The sequence below is a fragment of the Callithrix jacchus genome, chromosome 4 (genome assembly GCF_049354715.1).
Source record: "Callithrix jacchus isolate 240 chromosome 4, calJac240_pri, whole genome shotgun sequence".
Taxonomy (NCBI): Eukaryota; Metazoa; Chordata; class Mammalia; order Primates; family Cebidae; genus Callithrix; species Callithrix jacchus.
Genome location: NC_133505.1, coordinates 40034098 through 40055085, shown reverse-complemented (window position 1 = coordinate 40055085; position 20988 = coordinate 40034098). Strand labels below are relative to the sequence as shown.

The 20988-nt window shown below is 44.0% G+C and overlaps 1 protein-coding gene across 3 annotated transcripts in view; it reads left to right on the top strand.

Annotated features, from left to right (window-relative positions):
* CAJA-DRB1 (HLA class II histocompatibility antigen, DRB1-13 beta chain-like) overlaps positions 1–20418 on the top strand; it is a 74164-nt gene extending 53746 nt beyond the window's left edge. The window contains exons 1-6 of one of the 3 annotated variants that reach the window (XM_054253661.2): positions 9089–9251; positions 13484–13753; positions 18238–18519; positions 19204–19315; positions 19784–19806; positions 20092–20224. In XM_054253661.2, the coding sequence (XP_054109636.2) occupies positions 9152–9251; positions 13484–13753; positions 18238–18519; positions 19204–19315; positions 19784–19806; positions 20092–20105 (801 nt within the window). In that variant the 5' untranslated portion in view covers positions 9089–9151 and the 3' untranslated portion in view covers positions 20106–20224. 3 annotated transcript variants of the gene reach the window in all.
* Positions 20419–20988: the final 570 nt, after the last annotated feature.

Sequence of the window (20988 nt, the reverse complement as noted above, 5' to 3'; positions counted from 1 at the left end):
TAGAGGAGCAAGATCAAAAGAACTCAAAAGCTAGCAGAAAACAAGAAATAACCAAGCTCAAAGCAAAACTGAAGGAAATAGGAAAACAAAAAAACACTTCAAAAATCAATAAACCCAGGAGCTGGTTTTTTGAGAAAATCAACAAAGTAGATAGACTGTTAGCTAGATTAATATGAAAAAGAGAGAAGAATGAAATAGACGCAATAAAAAATGATAAATGGTATTTCACCACTGAACCCACAGAAATACAAACCACCATCAGAGATTACTACAAACAACTCTATGCACAAAAAATCAGCAAATCCAGAAGAAATTGATAAATTTCTGGACACTTACACACTCCCAAGACTAAACCAGGGAGAGTGGAATCCCTAAATAGACCAATAACAAGACCTGAAGTTGAGGCAGCAATTAATATCCTACTGTTGTATCAGACCGAGCACAGAAAGTCAACACCAAGACAAAAGTATGCCAAATTGCAGGGTTTATTGCCAGCGACCACGGAGGACTCACGTCTCTCTAACCCACGGCAGAGAAAGAAGGGTGACAAGACCTTTTTATACCCACAAAATCACCTTAGGGGTGAGGGGAGAGGATGGGGTGAGGGGCTTCAGACATTCCGAAGGCCAGTGGATTCAAATCACCTTCTGGGTGGAGATGAGGTCGAGGGGGTTCTGGACCTTTCGAGGGCCAGGGGACTATTTGACATTCTGATTGTCATTTAAGGAGTTCACAGGTGCTAAGATTAGCATTCGTTTACACGTCGTCTGGGTAGGGGTGGGATCCATAGATTTTCAGTTGCTTGGCACCAGGATGGAATTATCTGGGGGTGCTTACTCTGGGAAACAAAGGCCAGCAATTCTGGCAGATAAGAGAAGTTATGCAGCTTTACCTCTCTTTGCATTCTGCAAGTGATCTAGCAATTTACAAAAGCCAAGGTTAGCAGTCATTGTGAGGAGAATGGAAAGAGTTTTGTCGCTTCATAAAATGGCATTTTACAGGTTCTAACTCTAGGCTAGCTATATCACACTACCAACCAAAAAAAGTCCAGGTCCAGACGGGTTTACAGCCGAATTCTAACAGATGTACAAAGAGGAGCTGGTACCATTCCTTCTGAATTTATTCCAAATAACACAAGAAGAGGGAATCCTCCATAACTCATTTTATGAGGCCAACATCATCTGATACCAAAACCTGGCACAGACTCAATTAAAAAGGAAAACTTCAGCCAAATATCCATGATGAATATCAATGCAAAAATCATCACTAAAATACTGGCAAACCAAATGCAACAGCACATCAAAAAGCTTATCCATCACAACCAAATAGGCTTCATACTGCACATGTAAGACTGGTTCAACAAATGCAAATCTATAAACATAATTCATCACATAAACAGAACCAAAGATCACCTCAATAGATACAGAGAAGGGCTTTGATCAAATTCAACAGCCCTTTATGCTAAAAATTCTCAATAACCTAGGTATCGATGGAACATATCTCAAAACAATAAAAGCTGTTTATGACAAACTCACAGCCAATATCATACTAAACTGGAAGCATCCCTTTGAAAACTGGCACTAGACAAGGATGCCCTCTCTCACCATTCCTATTCGATATAGTATTTGAAGTTCTAGCCAGAGCAATCAGGGAAGAAAAAGAAATAAAACATACTCAATTAGGAAAAGAAGAAGTCAAATTGTTTCTATTTGCGGATGACATAATTGTTTATTTAGAAGACCCCATCATCTCAACCCAAAATCTCCTTAAGCTGATAAGCAACTTCACTAAACTCTCTGGATACAAAATGTGCAGAAATCACAAGCATTTCTATACACCAGTAACAGACAAAACAGAGAGCCAGATCATGAGTGAGCTCCCATTCACAATTGCTACAAAGAGAATAAAATACCCAGGAATATAACTAACAAAGGAGGCAAAGGATCTCTTCAAGGAGAACTTCAAACTGCTGCTCAAGGACATAAGAGAGGACACAAACAGATGGAAAAACAACCACACTCATGGTTAGGAAGAATCAGTATTGTGAAAAAGGCCATTCTGCCCAAAGGAATATACAGATTCAACGCTATCCCTATCCAGCTACCATTGACCTTCCTCACAGAACTTTAAAAAACCAGTTTAAACTTTTTATGAAACCAAAAGAGAGCCCACATAGCCAAGAGTAAGCAAAAAGAATTTTGCAATTCTAAGCCAAAGAACAAAGCTGGAGGTGTCATGCTACATGACTTCAAACTATACTACAAGGCTACAGTAATCAAAACAGCATGGTACTGCTACCAAAACAGATATATAGACCAATGGAACAGAACAGAGGCCTCAGAGGCAATGCCACACATTTACAACCATCTGATCTTTGATGAACCTGACAAAAGCAAGCAATAGGAAAAAGATTCTCTGTTTAATAAATGGTGTTGGGAAAACTGGCTAGCCATCTGCAGAAAGCTGAAACTAGACCTCTTCCTTACAACTTACACAAAGATAAACACCAGATGGATTAAAGATTTAAACATGAAACCTAACACCTTAAAAGTCCTAAGAAGAAAACAGATGTTAAACCATTCAAGACATAAGCATAGGCAAGGACTTCGTGACTAAAACACCAAAAGAAATGGTAACAAAAGCCAAAATAGACAAATGAGATCTAATTAAACTTAAAAGTTTCTGCAGAGCAAAAGAAATAATCATTAGAGTGAAGTGGCAGCCAACAGTAGGAAACAATTTTGCAATCTACCCATCTGAAAGAGGGCTATTATCCAGAATCTACAAAGAACTTAAACAGCTTTAAAAGAGAAAAACAAACAAACTCATTCAAAAGTGGATGAACGATATGAGCAGACATTTTTCAAAAGAAGACATTTATAAGGCCAGCAAACTTACGAAAAAATGCTCATCATCACTGGTCATTAGAGAAATGCAAATCAAAACCAACCACATTGAGACACTATCTCACACCGGTTAGAATTGCAATCATTAAAAAAACAGGAGACAACAGATGCTGGAAAAAATGTGGAGAAACAGGAACACTTTTACACTGTTGGTGGGAGTGTAAATTAGTTCAACCCTTGTGGAAGACAGTGTGGCAATTCCTCAAGGATCTTAAAATAGAAATACCATCTGACCCAGCAATCCTGTTACTAGGTATATATCCAAAGGATTCTAAATCATTCTATTAAAAAGACACATGCACATGTATGTTCATTGCAGGACTCTTTACAACAGCAAAGACCTGGAACCAACACAAATGCCCATCAATGATAGACTGGACAAGGAAAATGTGGCACATGTACTCCATGGAATACTAGGTAACCATAAAAACCAGTAAGTTCATGTTTCTTGTAGAGACATGGATGAATCTGGAAACTATCATTTTCAACAAATGGACACAAGAAAAAAAAACAAACACTGCATGTTCTTACTCATAGGCAGGTGTTGAACAATGAGAATTCATGGGCACAGGGAGGAAAGCCTCACACACTGTGGTCTTTTGAAGGGACTAAGGGAGGGGAAGTGGGGTATGGAGATGTTCCATAACATGGAAAGAAATGCCAGATATAGGTGATGGGGAAATGGAGGCAACAAACCACCTTGATATGTATGCAACAGTCCTGCATGATCTGCATATGTATCCCAGAACCTAAAGTACAATAAAAAATTAATTAATTAATTAAAAAATAAAAAGGAAAGAAAGAAATCAAAAGAACAAAACTCCACCAATAAGATCTAATAGACATTTACAGACCAACACATCAAACAGCTGAATACACATTTTTTAACTGTCCATGGAATATTTACCACCATAGATCATACCCTGGACCATAAAAGGAACCTCAACAAATGTGAAAGAATTGAAATCATACAGACTGTGCTCTCTGCAAGCTTCAGAGTTGAACCGGAAGTCAACAACAGGAAGAAAATTGGTACAACTCCAAACATGTGGAAACTTGATAATATACTTTTAAATTACACATGGATTAAAAAGAAGTCTTAAAAAATTTTTTTTAAATTTATCCTTCAGCTCCCTTGACTGCAAATAACCAGTTCAAACACCAGAAAATTCACACAAGAACCATCAACATAGTATAGTATAATCAGAAAAATCACTATTTGAAGAAACTTGAAGCAACAAGTACATGGAAAATGTTCCCACAGAATGTATAGAATATCCCATCCACAGTAGAGAAAGATTCCTAAGTGGGATATTCCAGATGCATTGCATGGTGACAATAACATGATGGGAACAAGTTTTGAAACTGCTCCCTTTAGCCCCATTTCAGTATGTTTTTGATAAAGAATGACTTTTCTTTGCCACCTGTAATATTTCGTTCTTACATTGCCATAAGAAAATACCTGAGACTGGGTAATTTATACAGGAAAAAGGTCTAATTGACTCACAGTTCTTTATGGATGGAAAGGCCTCAGGAAACTTACAATCATGGCAGAAGGGGAAGAGGCTCATCTTACATGGCAGCAGGTGAGAGAGAGTGCACCATCTTATAAAACCAGCAGATCTCCTGAGTACTCACAAACAGCATGGGGGAAACTGCGTTCATGATCGAATAAGCTCCGACCAGGTCCCACCATGGACACATGGAGATTATGGGGATTACAATTCAGGATGAGATTTGGTGGGGAAACGGAGTCAGCCTAACCATATCACTGTTATGGGATCACTGGGGTGTGGCTTTTCTTGCCACAGATTTGTGGCTGGTAATGCCTTTCCCTGATTTTTGCTCCAACCAGCTGAGCTCATTCCACCCACTTTGCCTGGCAGAATGTACTTGGCTCACACTACAGGCCTGGATCCCACACCTCCCAAGTGTGAGTCAGGTGGTGAGAAATTTGTGAGGAAGTGAGTGAGGGGTTGAACCACTGTGCACAGCCACGCATGACACAGGGTTGGGCAGTTCCAGGCACCAGCATGAGTGCCAGCTCCCTGTGAGGCTGCAGCTGGACCAGGTGCACCACAAGCAGCTTCCACAGCTGGCACTGGGGAATGTGGTGGCACCAAGAAGCTTGGAGACCCCAGGAATCCCAGGTTCCAAAAAGGGAGGCACCCTGACTCAGTGAGCACCCAGGTTTCAGCTCCCTGAATAGCTACAGCTCTTTTCTCCTTCTCTTTGCCCACAACATGGCGAGCAAGGGGCATGATTCAGCCTTGTTTGTGTTACAGATCTTTTAGCCTCACCACTCAGCAGAGCCCCAGTTCTTCTCCTGCGTTCAGAAAGAATGTGGGTGGTATTCAGACAAGTGGAGGGTGAGGAGGACAAACAGGAGGCTTTTTTTAAGCAACAGAACAGATCAGAGACCTGCATTGGGCAGCTCCTCTCCATAGCGAGGTTGTCTGGAAACATCGTCAGCTCTCAGCAGCGAGGGAAGCTCCTTTCTGCAGCTCATCGTCCTGTTCTCTCCTCAGTTCTCACAGAGAAGAGACCCTGGTGAGGGCAGCCCCACTCTGTAGCTAGGAAGAGACCCTGGGGAAGGCAACTCCTCTCTACAGCAGGTCATCCCTCATCTCCCTATCCTGTCTCTCTCTGCTCTCTTTATCCTCTGCACAAGTCTGCCTGAGCCCAGGGCTTTTACAGTCCTCAGAGGGGAGGAAATGCACACGGCCATGGGGCAGGCCCAGAAAAGGCACAAGTTCCCACTCCTGTCAGGACTGGCAGTCCAGCCCACAGCCTTCAGGCCTCCGCTGGCCAAAAGAAGTGGCCTCATCAGTGACCTGCCCCTTCTGCCCAAGAGGCTGTCTGCCTCCCACTGCTGACCATGGCACCCAGACTGCTCATGCCAAGGGGCACCTGTAGGCCATCCGCAGTTGCCCTCAGCTCATCTTCCCTCTGTTTCCTTGTGGCTGAGGTGGCAGGAGGCTGGTGTGTCAATGCTGCCCTGAGCGTCCACACACCTGGCCAGGCTGTGACAGCACCAGGGCTTGGCCCCAACTCCACTCTGACATCAGAGTGTGTGCATGGGATCTGGGAGCCAAGTGAGGTCAGTGAGAGGGACAGACACCCCCAGTCCTGCAGGGACAGTGGCCGTCTTGGCCTTGAGGTCATGGAGTGCAGAGAGGCCTGTATCCTGCTGCAGGCAAGGCGGGGCTGCCACCCATTCCATGGAGCCTGCAGGTAGCTCCTGTCACGACTTCTTGCAGCCTGGGGTGGGCAGCTCCCCTTGCTGGGCCCAGACCGGCATCTGGGGCGAGGCCGATGCCTCTGCAAGTCCTTCCCCTAGCACCCAGGGGTACCTCAGGCTTCCCCTTGACTCAAACTGGTTGGGGAGGCACCTTGGGGAGCAGATCATTGACCTGGCCTGGCCATGGGAAGCATCAGACTCAGAGTCCTCCCGTGGGGACACAACCCTGGGTGGCCTCAAGTAGAGTCTCCTCCTCAGCTGCAGGAACTGGATGTCCATGGCAGGACAGAACGGTGGCCTTGCTGCTGACCGGGACCCAAAGCTGGGCCACTTTCAGTTCCTACCTGGGGCCCCTGAATCAGGTCCCAACTCCATGCCCTCCTCGCAGCTCCAGTGTGAGAGCAGCAAGGCAGGAATGGTGGAGGCTTCGGGCCTAGGGGAGGGTCCCACCTACTGCTCAAGGGTTGGGGGAACCCAGTCTGCTTCCTCAGGGAGTCAAGACCCTGGGGACATGGGTCACAGGGTCACACCATGGCCACTCGTCCCGCAGTCATTCCTGCCACTGCTGCTTGCAACTTCCTGCTGCAACTAACCACTCTGGACAGCGGCCACTGCCGCCATCACCACCCTTTTACCCTTTTATCCTGCAGTACTACCGTGAACCTCAGCTGGCTTTCCTAGGTTACCATCATCACAATTTGTTTCTTTTTAAAAAATGTGTTTCTTCTCTTCTTTCCTTTTATATATTTCTTTTATTTATTGATTTATTTATTTTTTCAGAATCTCCCTCTGTCATTCAGGCTAGGACGCAATGGAATGATCTTGGTTCACTGCAGCCTGGAACTTCCAGGTTCAAGCAATCCTTCCTTCTTCCAAGTAACTGGAACTAAATTAGTTTCTAAGGAAATAATCATTTTCAGTTGACCAAATTAAATATGAGAATATGATATTCTGGTTGGAATTGCACAACTTTGAGTAGTACTGAATTATTATTGGGATAGAGAGACATAGTTAGTTCTCAAATCCAGGGACAATACTGACTTTTACCCAGGAAATTTTAAGCTTTTTTTTGCTTTTGCTTTTTGTTTTGTTTTGAGACAGTGTATTGCTCATGTTGCCCAGACTGGAATGCAATGGTGAGATCTCGTCTTGCCGCAATCTCTGTCTCCCAGGTTAAAGTGATTCTTCTGCCTCAGCTTCCCAAGTAGCTGGGATTACAGGTGAGTATCACCATGCCCAGATACTTTTGTATTTTTAGTAGATATGGGGTTTCTCCATGTTGGTCAGACTGATCTCAAACTCCTGACCTCAAGGGATGTGACCAACAGCGCCTCTGAAAGTCCTGGGATACAGACATGAGCCACTGTGCTCGGCCGAAATTTTGAACATCCTGTATTAATAGAACTGTGTTTTTTCCAAAGTAAATGAGGCACTTTTCTTCTTTGATTTTGAGATGATCAAATTGACTACTTTAAGATGAGAAATCTGAAATAATAATTCTGAGCAATAGTTTGTATTTAGGAATTTTGAGGTCACTGTTACCTTTCATAAGGAGACTTCTCAGGAGCTATGGGCGTCATCACACAAGATAAATGCAAATGTTGTCATTTCCAGAGGAGGGAAAGGATGATGATGATGAGAATCTTGTGAAGGAACTAGAGTTGCTACATGGTAACTTCCTCAAATTGTTGAATACCACCTTTCATTAAAAGAAGTAGTCTTATTGCTCTGCACATCCATAAATTATACAAATATAGAATATTTTAACACAAGGCACTTTATCTTCAGCAATAGAATGTGAAAGACCATGATATAGTGGCTGAGCTTGAGGAGTATATAGTTTGGTTAAATCTATAGTGAACCATTTACTAGCTTTATATTTTTGCAAAAGTTGATTTATCTCCACTGTTTTATTCTCTCCACATGTAAGCATGAAAATGATGTTTATATTACTGAGCTGATGTGAGAATTAAATAAAAATATGAAGTATAGAAGCCGTTGGTACAATTCTGAGTACAGAGAAAAATGTACTCAGTTGTGTCAACAACTGACGTTGAGTCCTTGATCCATCTCTCGGACCCCTGAATGCTTTGGCTGCACAGTTGATCTTTTCACATTGTTAGAGTAAGCTCTACACAAAGGCACATTCAGACCCTCCATTGCACAAGGTGCCCCTGCAAGTCCCCTGCCTGTGTGTGCTCTGCAGGCGCCACTAAACCTGGGAGCAGCATTAGGAGACACACTTGATAAAACCCTTTTACTCAGATTATATTATTAACAAACTTTGAATTTCCTTCAACTTATTAATGACATCCCTACCTGGAAATAGGTACAGATTACACTCTCTAGTCAACAGCTATCATTCTGTCATATCATCAGATACCCAGGGCAGCTGATCCTTGAGGTGTCCACAGAATCACAGCATTTTCTAGTATTGAAAGACATGAATCACAGTGCCTTCACTCCAACTGTGAGGCACGAAGTAATTTTCCCAAATCTACAACCTTAATATGTGGTGCAATTAGAACCAGATTAAAGTTCTCCTGATTTGCAACCATGTTCACTCCATCACTTTTATTCCTAAAAATCACACACTCAATCCTGGAAGCAGCTCTCTTGTTAAGTGAGAAATGAATGCCCTTACAAGGCTCAAACTTGTGAACACATCACTTACCAGCACAGAGCTGGTTCACAATAGGGTCCCAAATAAAGTGTTTCACATGTAACTGGATCAATCCTTTCACCTACTAAATTAAAACAATCCTCTAGAGAAGGAAATTCTGTTTCAGAAGAGGACCTTCATACAACATCTCTGAGTAGCCACTGATGATGCTATTGATCTCAGATGCTGATTGGTTCTCCAACATGAGATTACCCAATCCAGGAACAAGGAAATCAGTAGCTGCCTCACTATGAATTGAAATGTGGATAGAGGGGGGTCATATTTCTCCCTGAACGAGACTTCCCTGGCGCTCTGGCACCTGGTCCTGTCCTGTTGTCCAGCATGGTGTATATGAGGCTCCCTGGAGGCTCCTGCATGGCAGTGCTGACAGTGATGCTGATGGTGCTGAGCTCCCCACTGGCTTTGGCTGGGGACACCCGACGTAAGTGCACATTGTGGGTGCTGAGCTACTATGGGGTGGGGAAAATAGGGATTTTTGTTAACATTGTGCCCAGGCCATGTCCCTTAACAATTTGTGATGTTTTCTTCAGAGATTGCCCATCTTTATCATTGGATCCCAAATTATTTCCACCACAGAAGGAGCTTGGCTACTTGCCGTCTCCATGAGACTTGTGTAAGGGGCCACGATACAGGCCATTTCTTCTCAAATTTCCACCAAAAAAACCTTTGCATCACATTCCCTCTGGGTCTTTAGAGGATGTAGAAATAAAAATGCTAAAATAAATTCCCCATACAGCACTGCCCTTTATTATGCTGACTTTTGTCATACAAAAGGAGGGTTTCTTTTGAAAATTCTGTGGGAGTCAAGGGAATTCAAGGGGTCTGTTCTAGATGATCCTGTGTTACATCCTCCACAGGACCTTTGGTGTTGACCCCTCTTCCTCATATGTGAGGATGTACCTGGGGGCCTCCCCAGTATCTCCTTTCTTTTCTTTCTAAACTCCAGTGTTTATATATCCTGTATCCCTGTAGCGTATGTAGGTTCTCTGACAAAAGTGATACTTAGTGCACTTACTTTCTTATGGGGAAACATCCCTGGAGCTGAAGCTGAGATCTTTAGTACTTGGAGTCGCCCTACAGGTAAAGAGCATTTATGAGGTATTCTTTGGTTCCTAAAGAACTTAAGGCATCCTCTGAAAACCTGGCCCAGATTAGTTTTTGATGAATCTTTTTTAAACTTTCTGTACTAGTTTCTCCTCCATCTCCTACATGCTCTAACTAGACATGACAGGAGGAGATTCAACTAATGTAGGATAAATTATATGAAATTCTATTTTTGTAAGTCATAAATGGTCAAATATCAGAAATTTCATAATCTGTGGGGTTATAGGGAGAATGTGGACATTGTTAACATCTCATAGGGCTGAAAGTCAATGAGCAAGTCCTGGGAACTCATTGTCTTACTGGGTATTGTCCTAAATTTCATAGGTTCACCCATCATGCCCTCAGTTTTCATAATTAGTCACGTCTGCTTACCTCCTCCTCTAGTTTCTCCTATTTTTTCCCCAGATATGTTGCCATGATTTCCAGAAATCTCTTAAGATTTCACAGACCCTTAGCATTATGAGATCCATTGAAAGAGATACTTTGTTTTTGAGACAGGTCCTGGCTCAGTCACCCAAGCTGTAGTGCAGGTGTGTGATCGAGGCTCACTGCAACCCCTTCCTTTAAGGCTCAAGCAATCCTCCCTCCTCAGCCTCCACAGTATCAAAAACTACAGACAGGCAACCATGCCCAGCTCATTTTTGTAATTTTGGTAAACACAAGATTTTGCCATGTTGCCCAGGCTGGCCTTATGCTCCTGGACTCAAGCAATCGTCCTGCATTGGACTCCCAACGAGCTAGGATTATAGGTGTGAGCTGCCTAGCCCAAGTAAAAAGAGATGAATCTTAATCACAAAAGTTTAGACTGGGCATGATGGCTCACACCTGTAATCCCAGCACTTTGGGAAGCCAAGGCAGGCAGATCATGAGGTCAAGAGATCAAGACAATCATGGCTAACATGGTGAAACCCCATTTCTACTAAAATCACAAAAATTAGCTGGGTATGGTGATGTGTGCCTGTAATCCCAGCTACTCAGGAGACTTAGGCAGGAGAATCACTTGAACCCAGGAGACGGACGTTGCAATGAGCCAAGATTGTACCACTGCACTACAGACTGGCAACAGAGTGAGATGCCGTCACAAAAAAATATATATTTTTTTTTCTTAAATCACTGTTTCTTTATCTGTGAATTCTTCTACCAAATAGAAAGAGGAGAAAGACGTTTGCCTGTATTTCTCACAGGGAAGAGAAGGGGGAGAGTGTGACATCAAAATGAAAGGGTGCTGGAGCTTCAGCCCCTTCTTGCTCTCCAGGACCCCCACAGTGATCAGTTCCCAGAACCCTGGTTTATTCATGTAAATCACACTTCTTTTTCTCAGTGGCAACTATTTACTAAGCTCCCCTCTAGGTTCAAATCATTCTATTTGATTAAGACAGAGCGGGTCCCTACTCTCAAGGAAGTTACACAACAGTGCAGGAGACAGACAATAACCCAATAAGAATTTAACAAAGATGAAAATGTTAGAGAAAAGACATCACATTTGTGAAAAAGAGAGAAATGGATTCACCCAACGTTAGTTCATATGTTTAGGGAGCTCTACCTGAGCTCATTTTCATTTTCATTCATGTTGCATTTATCATTTTAAAAGTTCTATATGTCCATCATGGCATGTGTCGAAGAACACAAGGAAATCACTCCTTCTTTTGAGGTTTCACTAGCAAGTTGGGCTAGGGTTGCCAAATAAAACACAGGTTCCTAGTTAAATCTGAGTTTCAGATACACAACCATAATTTATTGGCAATCCAGATTTCACTGGGCATCCTCTGGTTTTATTTGCCAAATCTGTCAAACCTAAGTGGGACACATGAGCATGGATTACAGGGCTAACCATGGAAGACACAGTGACAGCGACTTCACACGTTTATTTTTTAACTTTATCTCTGTAAAGAAAGTGCTTAGATAATTTAAGAATAAAAAGATACACATTGTTTGATCCAGGGTGCACTCCTATCTGCCATCACATCTAAAGGGCAAAGGGAACTTTGTGAAGAAGGTCTTACTCAAAGTCTGGGGACCTGCTCATTTTTTGTAAACTGTCTGTATGAAAATGTCATTTTCTTGGTTTCTCCCTTTCTGAGGGGACTTGACTACAAAAGGAGAGTTCTACCTCAGCCAAGGCTGGTAATTTCAATCCTACTAATGTTGTTGGGAGTGGCAGGCTGAAATAAATGAGTTAGTTGGGGAATTAAGAATCAAATATCTGTGCTTGTGATTCACTATGACAGATAATTAGTGGACCAGTGGCAGAGAAACCAAGAAAGAAGATGATATGAAAGATAAATGATAAGATTTGGTGACTGATTGGTAAGGCAAGGAAATCAATAAATCTTGGTTATCAACAAGTTCATTTTCCGGAAAGAGAGCACTGTATTGGGTTCAGAATTCTATAAATCATTCGTTTTATGTAGGACCAAGATTTTCAAAGGATATTTTTCAATGTAATTCTCTGCTGCTCCATAACTAATAGCGGCTTGTTCCACACAGATTTTTTCACATGGTTCACACCCATGGTTCTTACCCAGGCATAGTTCACCACCCCTCCACTCCCTCCCATCACCCTTGGGGAACCTGTGGCAATGTTTGGAACAATTTTTGGTGTCACAACAGGTGTTTCGTCTGATATTTAATGAGTAGAAGCGAGGGACACTACTATAGAACCTGTCATGTTCACAGCAGCCTCCGTCACCATCAAAGAATTATCTGGTCCAAAATGTCAACAGCTCTGAGGCTGAGAGCACTGGTTCACACTGTGTTCTTCCTGAAAATTCTAGACCCACATCTTCTATACACTCACCGCTCCCATTCAGTTATTTGTGGTTTATTTTTGCTTGTTTCATTACAAAAAACTAGACAGTTGCATAAATTCAATCACTTTCCTGTTGAATCCATTTAGTCAGTGCAAGTTCAATACCTTCACATTTATGTTTTGCCTTCTGCAGTATTTTTCACCATTTTAATGAGTTGTTGGTCTTCACTGTCTCTATTAACTTTTTACAACTTGCCCCCTTCTAAGTCACAAACAGTGATGCTGCTGCAATTACTTTTCACTAAGATGCCTCAGATTTCCGTAGTGATTCTACACTTGATGTTATTCACAATGTAAGTCTCCTTGTTTGGCACAAGGTGGTCACTAAATGTTCACAGAATGAACGCGGTGGGGGCTGTTGAAGGAATGGGTGACGCCGGTGGGATGAGAGAAGGGGCAGAGAGTGTCTTTGGGTGGAGGCTCCCAGGAGGAGGCGGCGCAGGCTGCGGTGCGGGGCAGATTCTCCTCCAGCTCCTGCGTGGAGGTCTCCAGAACAGGCGGGAGGCCGGGAGGGGGCCCAAAAGACTTGGGATCAGAGGAGGTTTTCCCTCCAGGTCCCCCATACCCGTCCGCCTCAGGAAGACAGAAGAGGAGCCCCTGGCCTGCGGGACCGGGGTTGCCGGTGGGGCCGGTCAAGGTTCTCAGAGCACGCACCCGCCCAGGGAGCCCCGATGGTGGCGTCGCTGTCAGCGTCTTTCCCTGAGGCCGCCCCTGTGACCGGATCGTTCGTGTCCCCACAGCACGTTTCTTGGAGTATAGCACGTCTGAGTGTCATTTCTTCAACGGGACGGAGCGGGTGCGGCTCCTGGAAAGATACATCCATAACCAGGAGGAGTATGTGCGCTTCGACAGCGACGTGGGGGAGTACCGGGCGGTGACGGAGCTGGGGCGGCCTGACGCGGAGTCCTGGAACAGCCAGAAGGACTTCCTGGAGCAGAGGCGGGCGGAGGTGGACACCTACTGCAGACACAACTACGAGATTTCAGAGAGGTTCCTAGTGCCGCGGAGAGGTGAGCGCGGCGGGGCGGGGCCTCCCTGTGAGCTGCCAGTCAGAGAGAGAGAGAGAGAGAGAGAGGAGAGAGAGAGAGAGAGAGAGAGAGAGAGAGAGAGAGAGAGAGAGAGAGAGAGAGAGAGATTGACAGAGACTGAGAGACTGAGAGACGAGGCAAAGACTGAGACAGACGAGAAGGAGAGAGACAGAGATCGAGAGAAAGACTGAGAGACAGAGAGAGACTGAGAAACTGAGAGAGACAGAGACTGAGACACTGAGAGACTGAGAGACTGAAAGTAAGACTGAGAGAGAGACTGAGACAGAGAGACAGAGAGAGCCTGAGAGACAGACAGAGACAGAGAGAGACTGAGACTGAGAGAGAGATTGAGAGAGACTGAGAGACACTGAGAGAGAGAGAGACTGAGAGACCGAGAGAGACGAGACAGAGAGAGATAGAGAAAGACAGAGAGAGACTGAGAGACAGAGACAGACTGAGAGAGACTGAGACTGAGAGAGACTTAGAGACTGAGAGACTGAAAGACTGAGAGAGAGACTGAGAGACACTGAGAGAGACTGAGAGCGAGACAGAGAGACTGAGAGAGAGACCGAGGGAGACTGAGACAGAAACTGAGAGACTGAGAAAGACTGAGAGACTAAGAGATACTGAGAGAGAGACTGAGACACTGATAGAGACTGAGAGAGACAGAGACTGAGAGAGATAGAGAGAGACTGAGCGACTAAGAGACACTGAGAGACTGAGACACTCATAGAGACTGAGAGGGACTGAGAGGGACTGAGAGACTGACAGACACTGATAGAGACTCAGAGAGAGACTGAGAGACACTGAGAGAGACTGAGAGCCAGAGTGACACTGAGAGAGAGAGAGAGAGAGAGAGAGAGAGAGAGAGAGAGAGAGAGAGAGAGAGAGCGGGGGGCGCCATCTGTGAGCATTCAGAATCCTCTCAATCCTGAGCAGGGAGCTCTGAGGGCACAGGTGTGTGTGTGTAGAGTGTGGATTTGTGTGTGATGTTGTGGGAGGGGGAGGCAGGAGGGGGCTTCTTTTTATCCTTCAATATGGGGAGGTGACATGGGAGGTGAGTGCAGGGGCTGGAGAGGGAGGAGACCTGGATTGTCCTGGGTCCTTAGAGATGCAGGAAGGGAAATGTGAGGTGTGTGTGGCTGGGGTGAGGGTTTAGGGGAGGGGAGCTGAGGGGTGTGGGAGGTTTGGGGTAGTGTGAGGAGGCCAGCTCCAGATGTCCCTGCACACACCCTTCATGCAGTCTCTGAAATCAAAGTGTGCGGTGTTGGTTTGCAAAAGCATCAGATTAATTTCTAGGGGAGCTGAGGAGACCTCTGAGGCACCTCTGAAGCTTCTTTATGTCTAAATTTTTTACTATTTTTTTGTTTTCTTAGTGTGTATATTTTTACATAGTTGAAATGACTGTGAAACTAACATGTTGAATAAAGTTTTAACACATTGTTACTGGCTGGGTGCTGTGGCTCAGCCTGTAATCCCTGCAGTTTCGGAGGCCGAGGCTCGTGGATCATGAGCTCAAGAGATGGAGACCATCCTGGCCAACTTGGTGAAACCCCATCTCTATCAAAAATACAAAAATTAGCTGGGTGTAGTGTGCCTGTAGTCTCTGCTACTCCAGAGACTGAGGCAGGAGAATGGCTTGAACCCAGGAGGTGGAGGTTGCAGTGAGCCAAGATTGCGCCACTGCACTCCAGTATCAGCAACAGAGTGGGGGAAAAAAAAAAAAGAAAAAAATATTGTTACTATTTTATTGTAATGCTAATAGTTTTCTAGTAATTCCATATTATTATTATTATTATTATTTTGAAATGGAGTCTCACTCTGTCACCAGGTGGGAGTGCAGTGGCACAATCTTGGCTCACTGCAACTTCCGCCTCCCAGGTTCAAGCAATTCTCCTGCCTCAGCCTCATGAGTAGCTGGCACTACAGGCGCTAGCCACCACGCCCAGCTAAATTAGGATTTTTACTAGAGACAGGGTTTCACCATGTTGGCCAGGCTGTTCTCAAATTTCTGACCTCCTGATCTGCCCGCCTTGGCCTCCTAAAGTGCTGGGATAACAGGCGTGAGCCACTGCGCCCGGCCTTATTCTAATAGTTGTGACACAACTTACCTCACCTTACCTTTGGTGACCTTTATTTTGACACTCACCAAAACTGAAAATGTATGTTTCTGGTTAATTTTTAATTCATATTTTTGTAATTTGTGATTGTTTTGAATCATTTTGACCTATTGATTGCTCAGTTATAATGACTGCTCTAAGAATTCTCTGTTGTATTTGGGAGGTAATGGACAGTGATCTATTATCTCCAGGGCTTAGTATTTTTCTCAGTGATTTTCTGGGTTCTTTGTACTGTAAGACTATTAAGGCTATATTGATATTTGATTCAGCATTTTCTACATTTTTGTGGTTTGTATGTTGATTTTGAAAATTGTTTTCCATGTTAAGAATTGGAACATTTGGGTTGATTCCAGGTCTTTGCTATTGTAAACAGTGCTGCAATAAACATTCATGTGCATGTGTCCTTATAGTAGAATGATTTATAGTCCTTTGGGTATATACCCAGTAATGGGATTGCTGGGTCAAATGGAATTTCTATTTCTAAGGCCTTGAGGAATCGCCACACTGTCTTCCACAATGGTTGGACTAATTTACACTCCCACCAACAGTGTAAAAGTGTTCCTTTTTCTCCACATCCTCTCCAGCATCTGTTGTCTCCAGATTTTTTAATGATCGCCATTCTAACTGGCGTGAGATGGTATCTCAATGTGGTTTTGATTTGCATCTCTCTGATGACCAGTGACGATGAGCATTTTTTCATATGATTGTTGACCTCATATATGTCTTCTTTCGTAAAGTGTCGGTTCATATCCTTTACCCACTTTTGAATGGGCTTGTTTGTTTTTTTCTTGTAAATCTGTTTGAGTTCTTTGTAAATTCTGGATATCAGCCCTTTGTCAGATGGGTAAACTGCAAAATTTTTTTCCCATTGAATCTGAAGAATATCATTCTCAGCAAACTGACACAAGAACAGAAAATGAAACACCGCATATTCTCACTCATAGGCGGGTGATTAAAAATGAGAACACATGGACACAGAGAAGGGAGTACTAAACACTGGGGTATATTGGGGGGAAAAGGGGAGGGCCAGTGGGAGGGGGAGGTGGGGAGGGATAGCCTGGGGAGAAACGCCAAATGTGGGCGAAGGGGTGAAAGCAAACAGAACACACTGCCATGTGTGTACCTATGCAACTGTATTGCATGCTCTGCACATGTACCCCAAAACCTAAAATGCAATAAAAAAATAAGAAAAGAAAAAAAAAGAATTGGAACATTTTTATTTAATAAAACATATTTAAAATTTGTATTAATTATTCACAATCCATCTTAAATCTACCTTTTTGTGGTATTGTTATCTCCAGTTTCTGCTTTCTTCTTTAAAAAAAAATGTATTTACTGAGAGTCTGCTAGTGTCAGGGATTTTCCTAGGCATGAGCACCCCAACTAATGAGTCTCAGATGCCACCATGACCCAAATGTCATTCTGGAAAGAAAAATCACTTTACAATGACAGGTCTATAATAGTTACGCTTGTTTTGCACGGGAGATGCATTGATCTGCTACATGTGAATGTAAGAGCTTTCAAAGCTAAAACGACTTTCCTTCATCCTTCTCTCTGCTTTAGGACTCCTGTTTTTCCAGGAACTTAAGGATTTGGAGAATCATTTCTGTCTGTCTCACCTTCCCAGGGCCAGAACCATTTCTGTGGTGTTCTAAGGTGTGAGTGCATGGCCGTAGGATTCCTAAACATTCATCCTGGGTTTCCTCATGCACCTTACTCTGTCCCTTTATCTTTCCACATTGCTTTAAATCACATTTTTCTCTCCAGGTGAACAAGGATGATAAACAGGTGCCAAGTGGAGCACCCAAGTGTGGTGAGCCCTCTCACAGCGGAGTGGATGAGAAGCTTTCTGACCTCATAATTGAAGGCTGTCTTCAGTCATTGTTTTATATATTGATGTGCATTAATCCCATAAAATCCAAGAGGTGAATTAGTATAATTATCCTTCATTATAGGTGAGAAAGTTGAGACACAGAAGAACTGAAGAACTCTTAGAGGATCAACCAGTAAAAGGCAGACCTTGGATTTGAACCAGGAACCCTGGCTCAGAAATCAGTTTTAATTAATACCATCTGTATTTTCAAACATTTGTAAACACTTTGACAATGCATGCCAATTTTAAGCTATGAAGAAACAAACACCATTATTCAGAACATCTCTCAAATATAATGGATCCCCACTATAAAGATTAAATCCCAGGCTGCTGACACCGTGAGGCCACATGGCCAGCTGTGCTGGAGGCCTGGTCAAGGCCAGAGCCTGGGATTACAGAGAAGCAACAAACAGACAAACAAGGAGACTTGCTCTGTCCTCCTGACTCATTCCCTCTCCCTTTTGTTCTCCTAGTACAACCTAAGGTGACTGTGTATCCTGCAAAGGCCCAGCCCCTGCAGCACCACAACCTCCTGGTCTGCTCTCTGAGTGGTTTCTATCCAGGCAGCATTGAAGTCAGGTGGTTCCGGAATGATCAGGAGGAGAAGGCTGGGGTGGTGTCCACAGGCCTGATCCAGAATGGAGACTGGACCTTCCAGACCCTGGTGATGCTGGAAACACTTCCTCAGAGTGGAGAGGTTTACACCTGCCAAGTGGAGCACCCAAGCGTGACCAGCCCTCTCACAGTGCAATGGAGTGAGCAGCTTTCTGACTTCATGAATTTCTCACCCACGGAGAAGGGAAATTTGCTAATCCCTGAGTGTCAGGATTCTCCTCCCCCATGTCGTATTTTCATTTGCTCCATGTTTCAATCTCCATCAGCACAGGTCACTGCGGGGAGCCCTGTTATAGTTTCTAGAAACACCTGTAGCCAATGGGAAGCAGTCATGCCTGCCAGGAAGGAGAGACTGTCCCTCTTTTGAACCTCCACATGATGTCACAGACAGGGTCACCTTCTCTCTCTGGGCTCCAGGCCCTGCCCCTGAGACTGTGTTTCTGGTGCTGTTGCTGTGAGTGGTTTGTTGTGATGTGAGAAGAGGGGAACTGCAGGGGCCTTCCTGACATGAGGGGAGTCCAATCTCAGGTCTGCCTTTATGAACTCTTTACCTCTAGACAAAGTACTTAACCACATTGAGTCTCAGGCTTTCTGTTGATCGGGTGGTGAAGTCAGGCCTTACATCAAGGCTGTAATATTTGAGTTTGATGCCTGAACCTTCTAACTGTTCAGTGTGATTTGAAAATCTTTTATTCTCCAGAAATTGTTCGTTATTTTAGTTCTTGCAGGGCAGCCTTCTTCCCCATGTTCAAAGCTCTGAATCTCAGGGTCTCAGAGAGGTTCAATTTGGGATAAAAATCACTAAACCCGGCTTCCTTTCTCAGGAGCACAGTCTGAATCTGCACAGAGCAAGATGCTGAGTGGAGTCGGGGGCTCTGTGCTGGGCCTGCTCTTCCTTGGGGCAGGGCTGTTCATCTACTTCAGGAATCAGAAAGGTGAGGAGCCTTTGGTAGCTGGCTCTCTCCATAGGCTTTTCCGGAGGAAGAACTATGGCTTTGCTGAGGTTAATTCTCAGTATATGAGTGGCCCTGGATACAGCCTTTCTTTCCCCAAATGACCTTCAATGTCCTGCAAATCCAGAAATCATCAGGGCATGGTTACTCTGTGAAAGCTTAATAGCTAGTGGCCTGCAGAGTTATGAGGAAGATTAACAAGTAGGGGTCCTTGGTTTGAGATCCTGGAATAATTTAAAGAAGAGCCACTAAACCTAATGCACACTGGATCCTGTGACAGACACTTCACACTTCGAGGGTCCCATGGTCTGTTTTTGCTCCTCTCTGCCCCAGTTGGTGTGGGTTGTGGTGTTAGAGAAATCTCAGGTGGGAGATCTGGGGCTGGAACATTGTGCTGGAGGACAGATTTGCTTCCATATCTTTAAGTGTGTCTTTTCCTCTTTTCCCCATGACGCTCTGGACTTCAGCCAACAGGTAATACCTTTTATCTTCTTTTGGAAACAGTCAGTTTCCCTAGAATAGTGGTAGAGGTGATAAAGCATGAGACAGAAATCATAGGCAAGACTTTGGATCCAAATTTCTGATCAGGCAATTTACACCAAAACTCCTCTCCACTTAGAAAAGGCCTGTGCTCTGCAGGTATTGGCTCAGGGAGACTTAGGAACTTGTTTTTCTTCTCTCTGAAGTGCTCTCATCTGAGCCCTTGAAAGAGGGGAAGAGAGCCAGGTCTGAACACAACACTCTCTTCTGTCTCTGCAGGACTCCTGAGCTGAAGTGAAGATGACCATATTCAAGGAAGAGCCTTCTGCCCCAGTTTTGCAGGATGAGAAGCTTTCCCGCTTGGCTCTGATTCTTCCACAAGACAGAGTTTTCTCAGGACCTGGTTGCTGATGGTTCAGCAACTCTGCAGAAATGTCCTCCCTTGTGGCTTCCTCAGCTTCTGCCCTTGGCCTGAAGTCCCAGCATTGATGACATTTCCTCATCTTCAACTTATATGCTCCCCTTTACCTAACCCTTCATGCCTCCCGTGCATCTGTACTCACCCTGTGCCACAAACACATTACATTATTAAATTTTTCTTAAACATGGAGTTAAAAATGGTGCGGTTTATTTAGCTCCAAGGAAAGAAACATAAAGGAAAGGAAAGGCCGGACTCTGTGACTCAGGCCTGTAATGCCAGCACTTTGGGAGGCCAAGGAGGGCAGAAACTGAGATGAGAATATTGAGACCACCTTGGCCAATATGTTGAAACCCTGTCTCTACTAAAAATACAAAAATTAGCTGGGCATGGTGGTGCATCCCTTTGATCCCAGCTACTCAGAAGGCTAAGGCAGGAGAATCGCTTGAACCAGGGAGTCAGATGTTGCAGTGAGCCGAGATGGCACCACTGCACTGTAGCCTGGTGACAGAGCCAGACTCCGTCTCAAAAACAAAAAAAGAATAAAGAAAAAGAGAAGATTATTCTCCAGTAGATAATGGTTTTCATGTATATATCATAAGTATGTGAGATAATGCATTATGTTAAATGGCTTAATTTAGACATTCCACACCATAGGCATATATCAACACTTCATGCTGTATAACGTGAAGATACTATGCAGTTTTTACCTGTCAATTAAAAAAGTAAACCCAACGTTTAAAAAGGCAATGCATGAA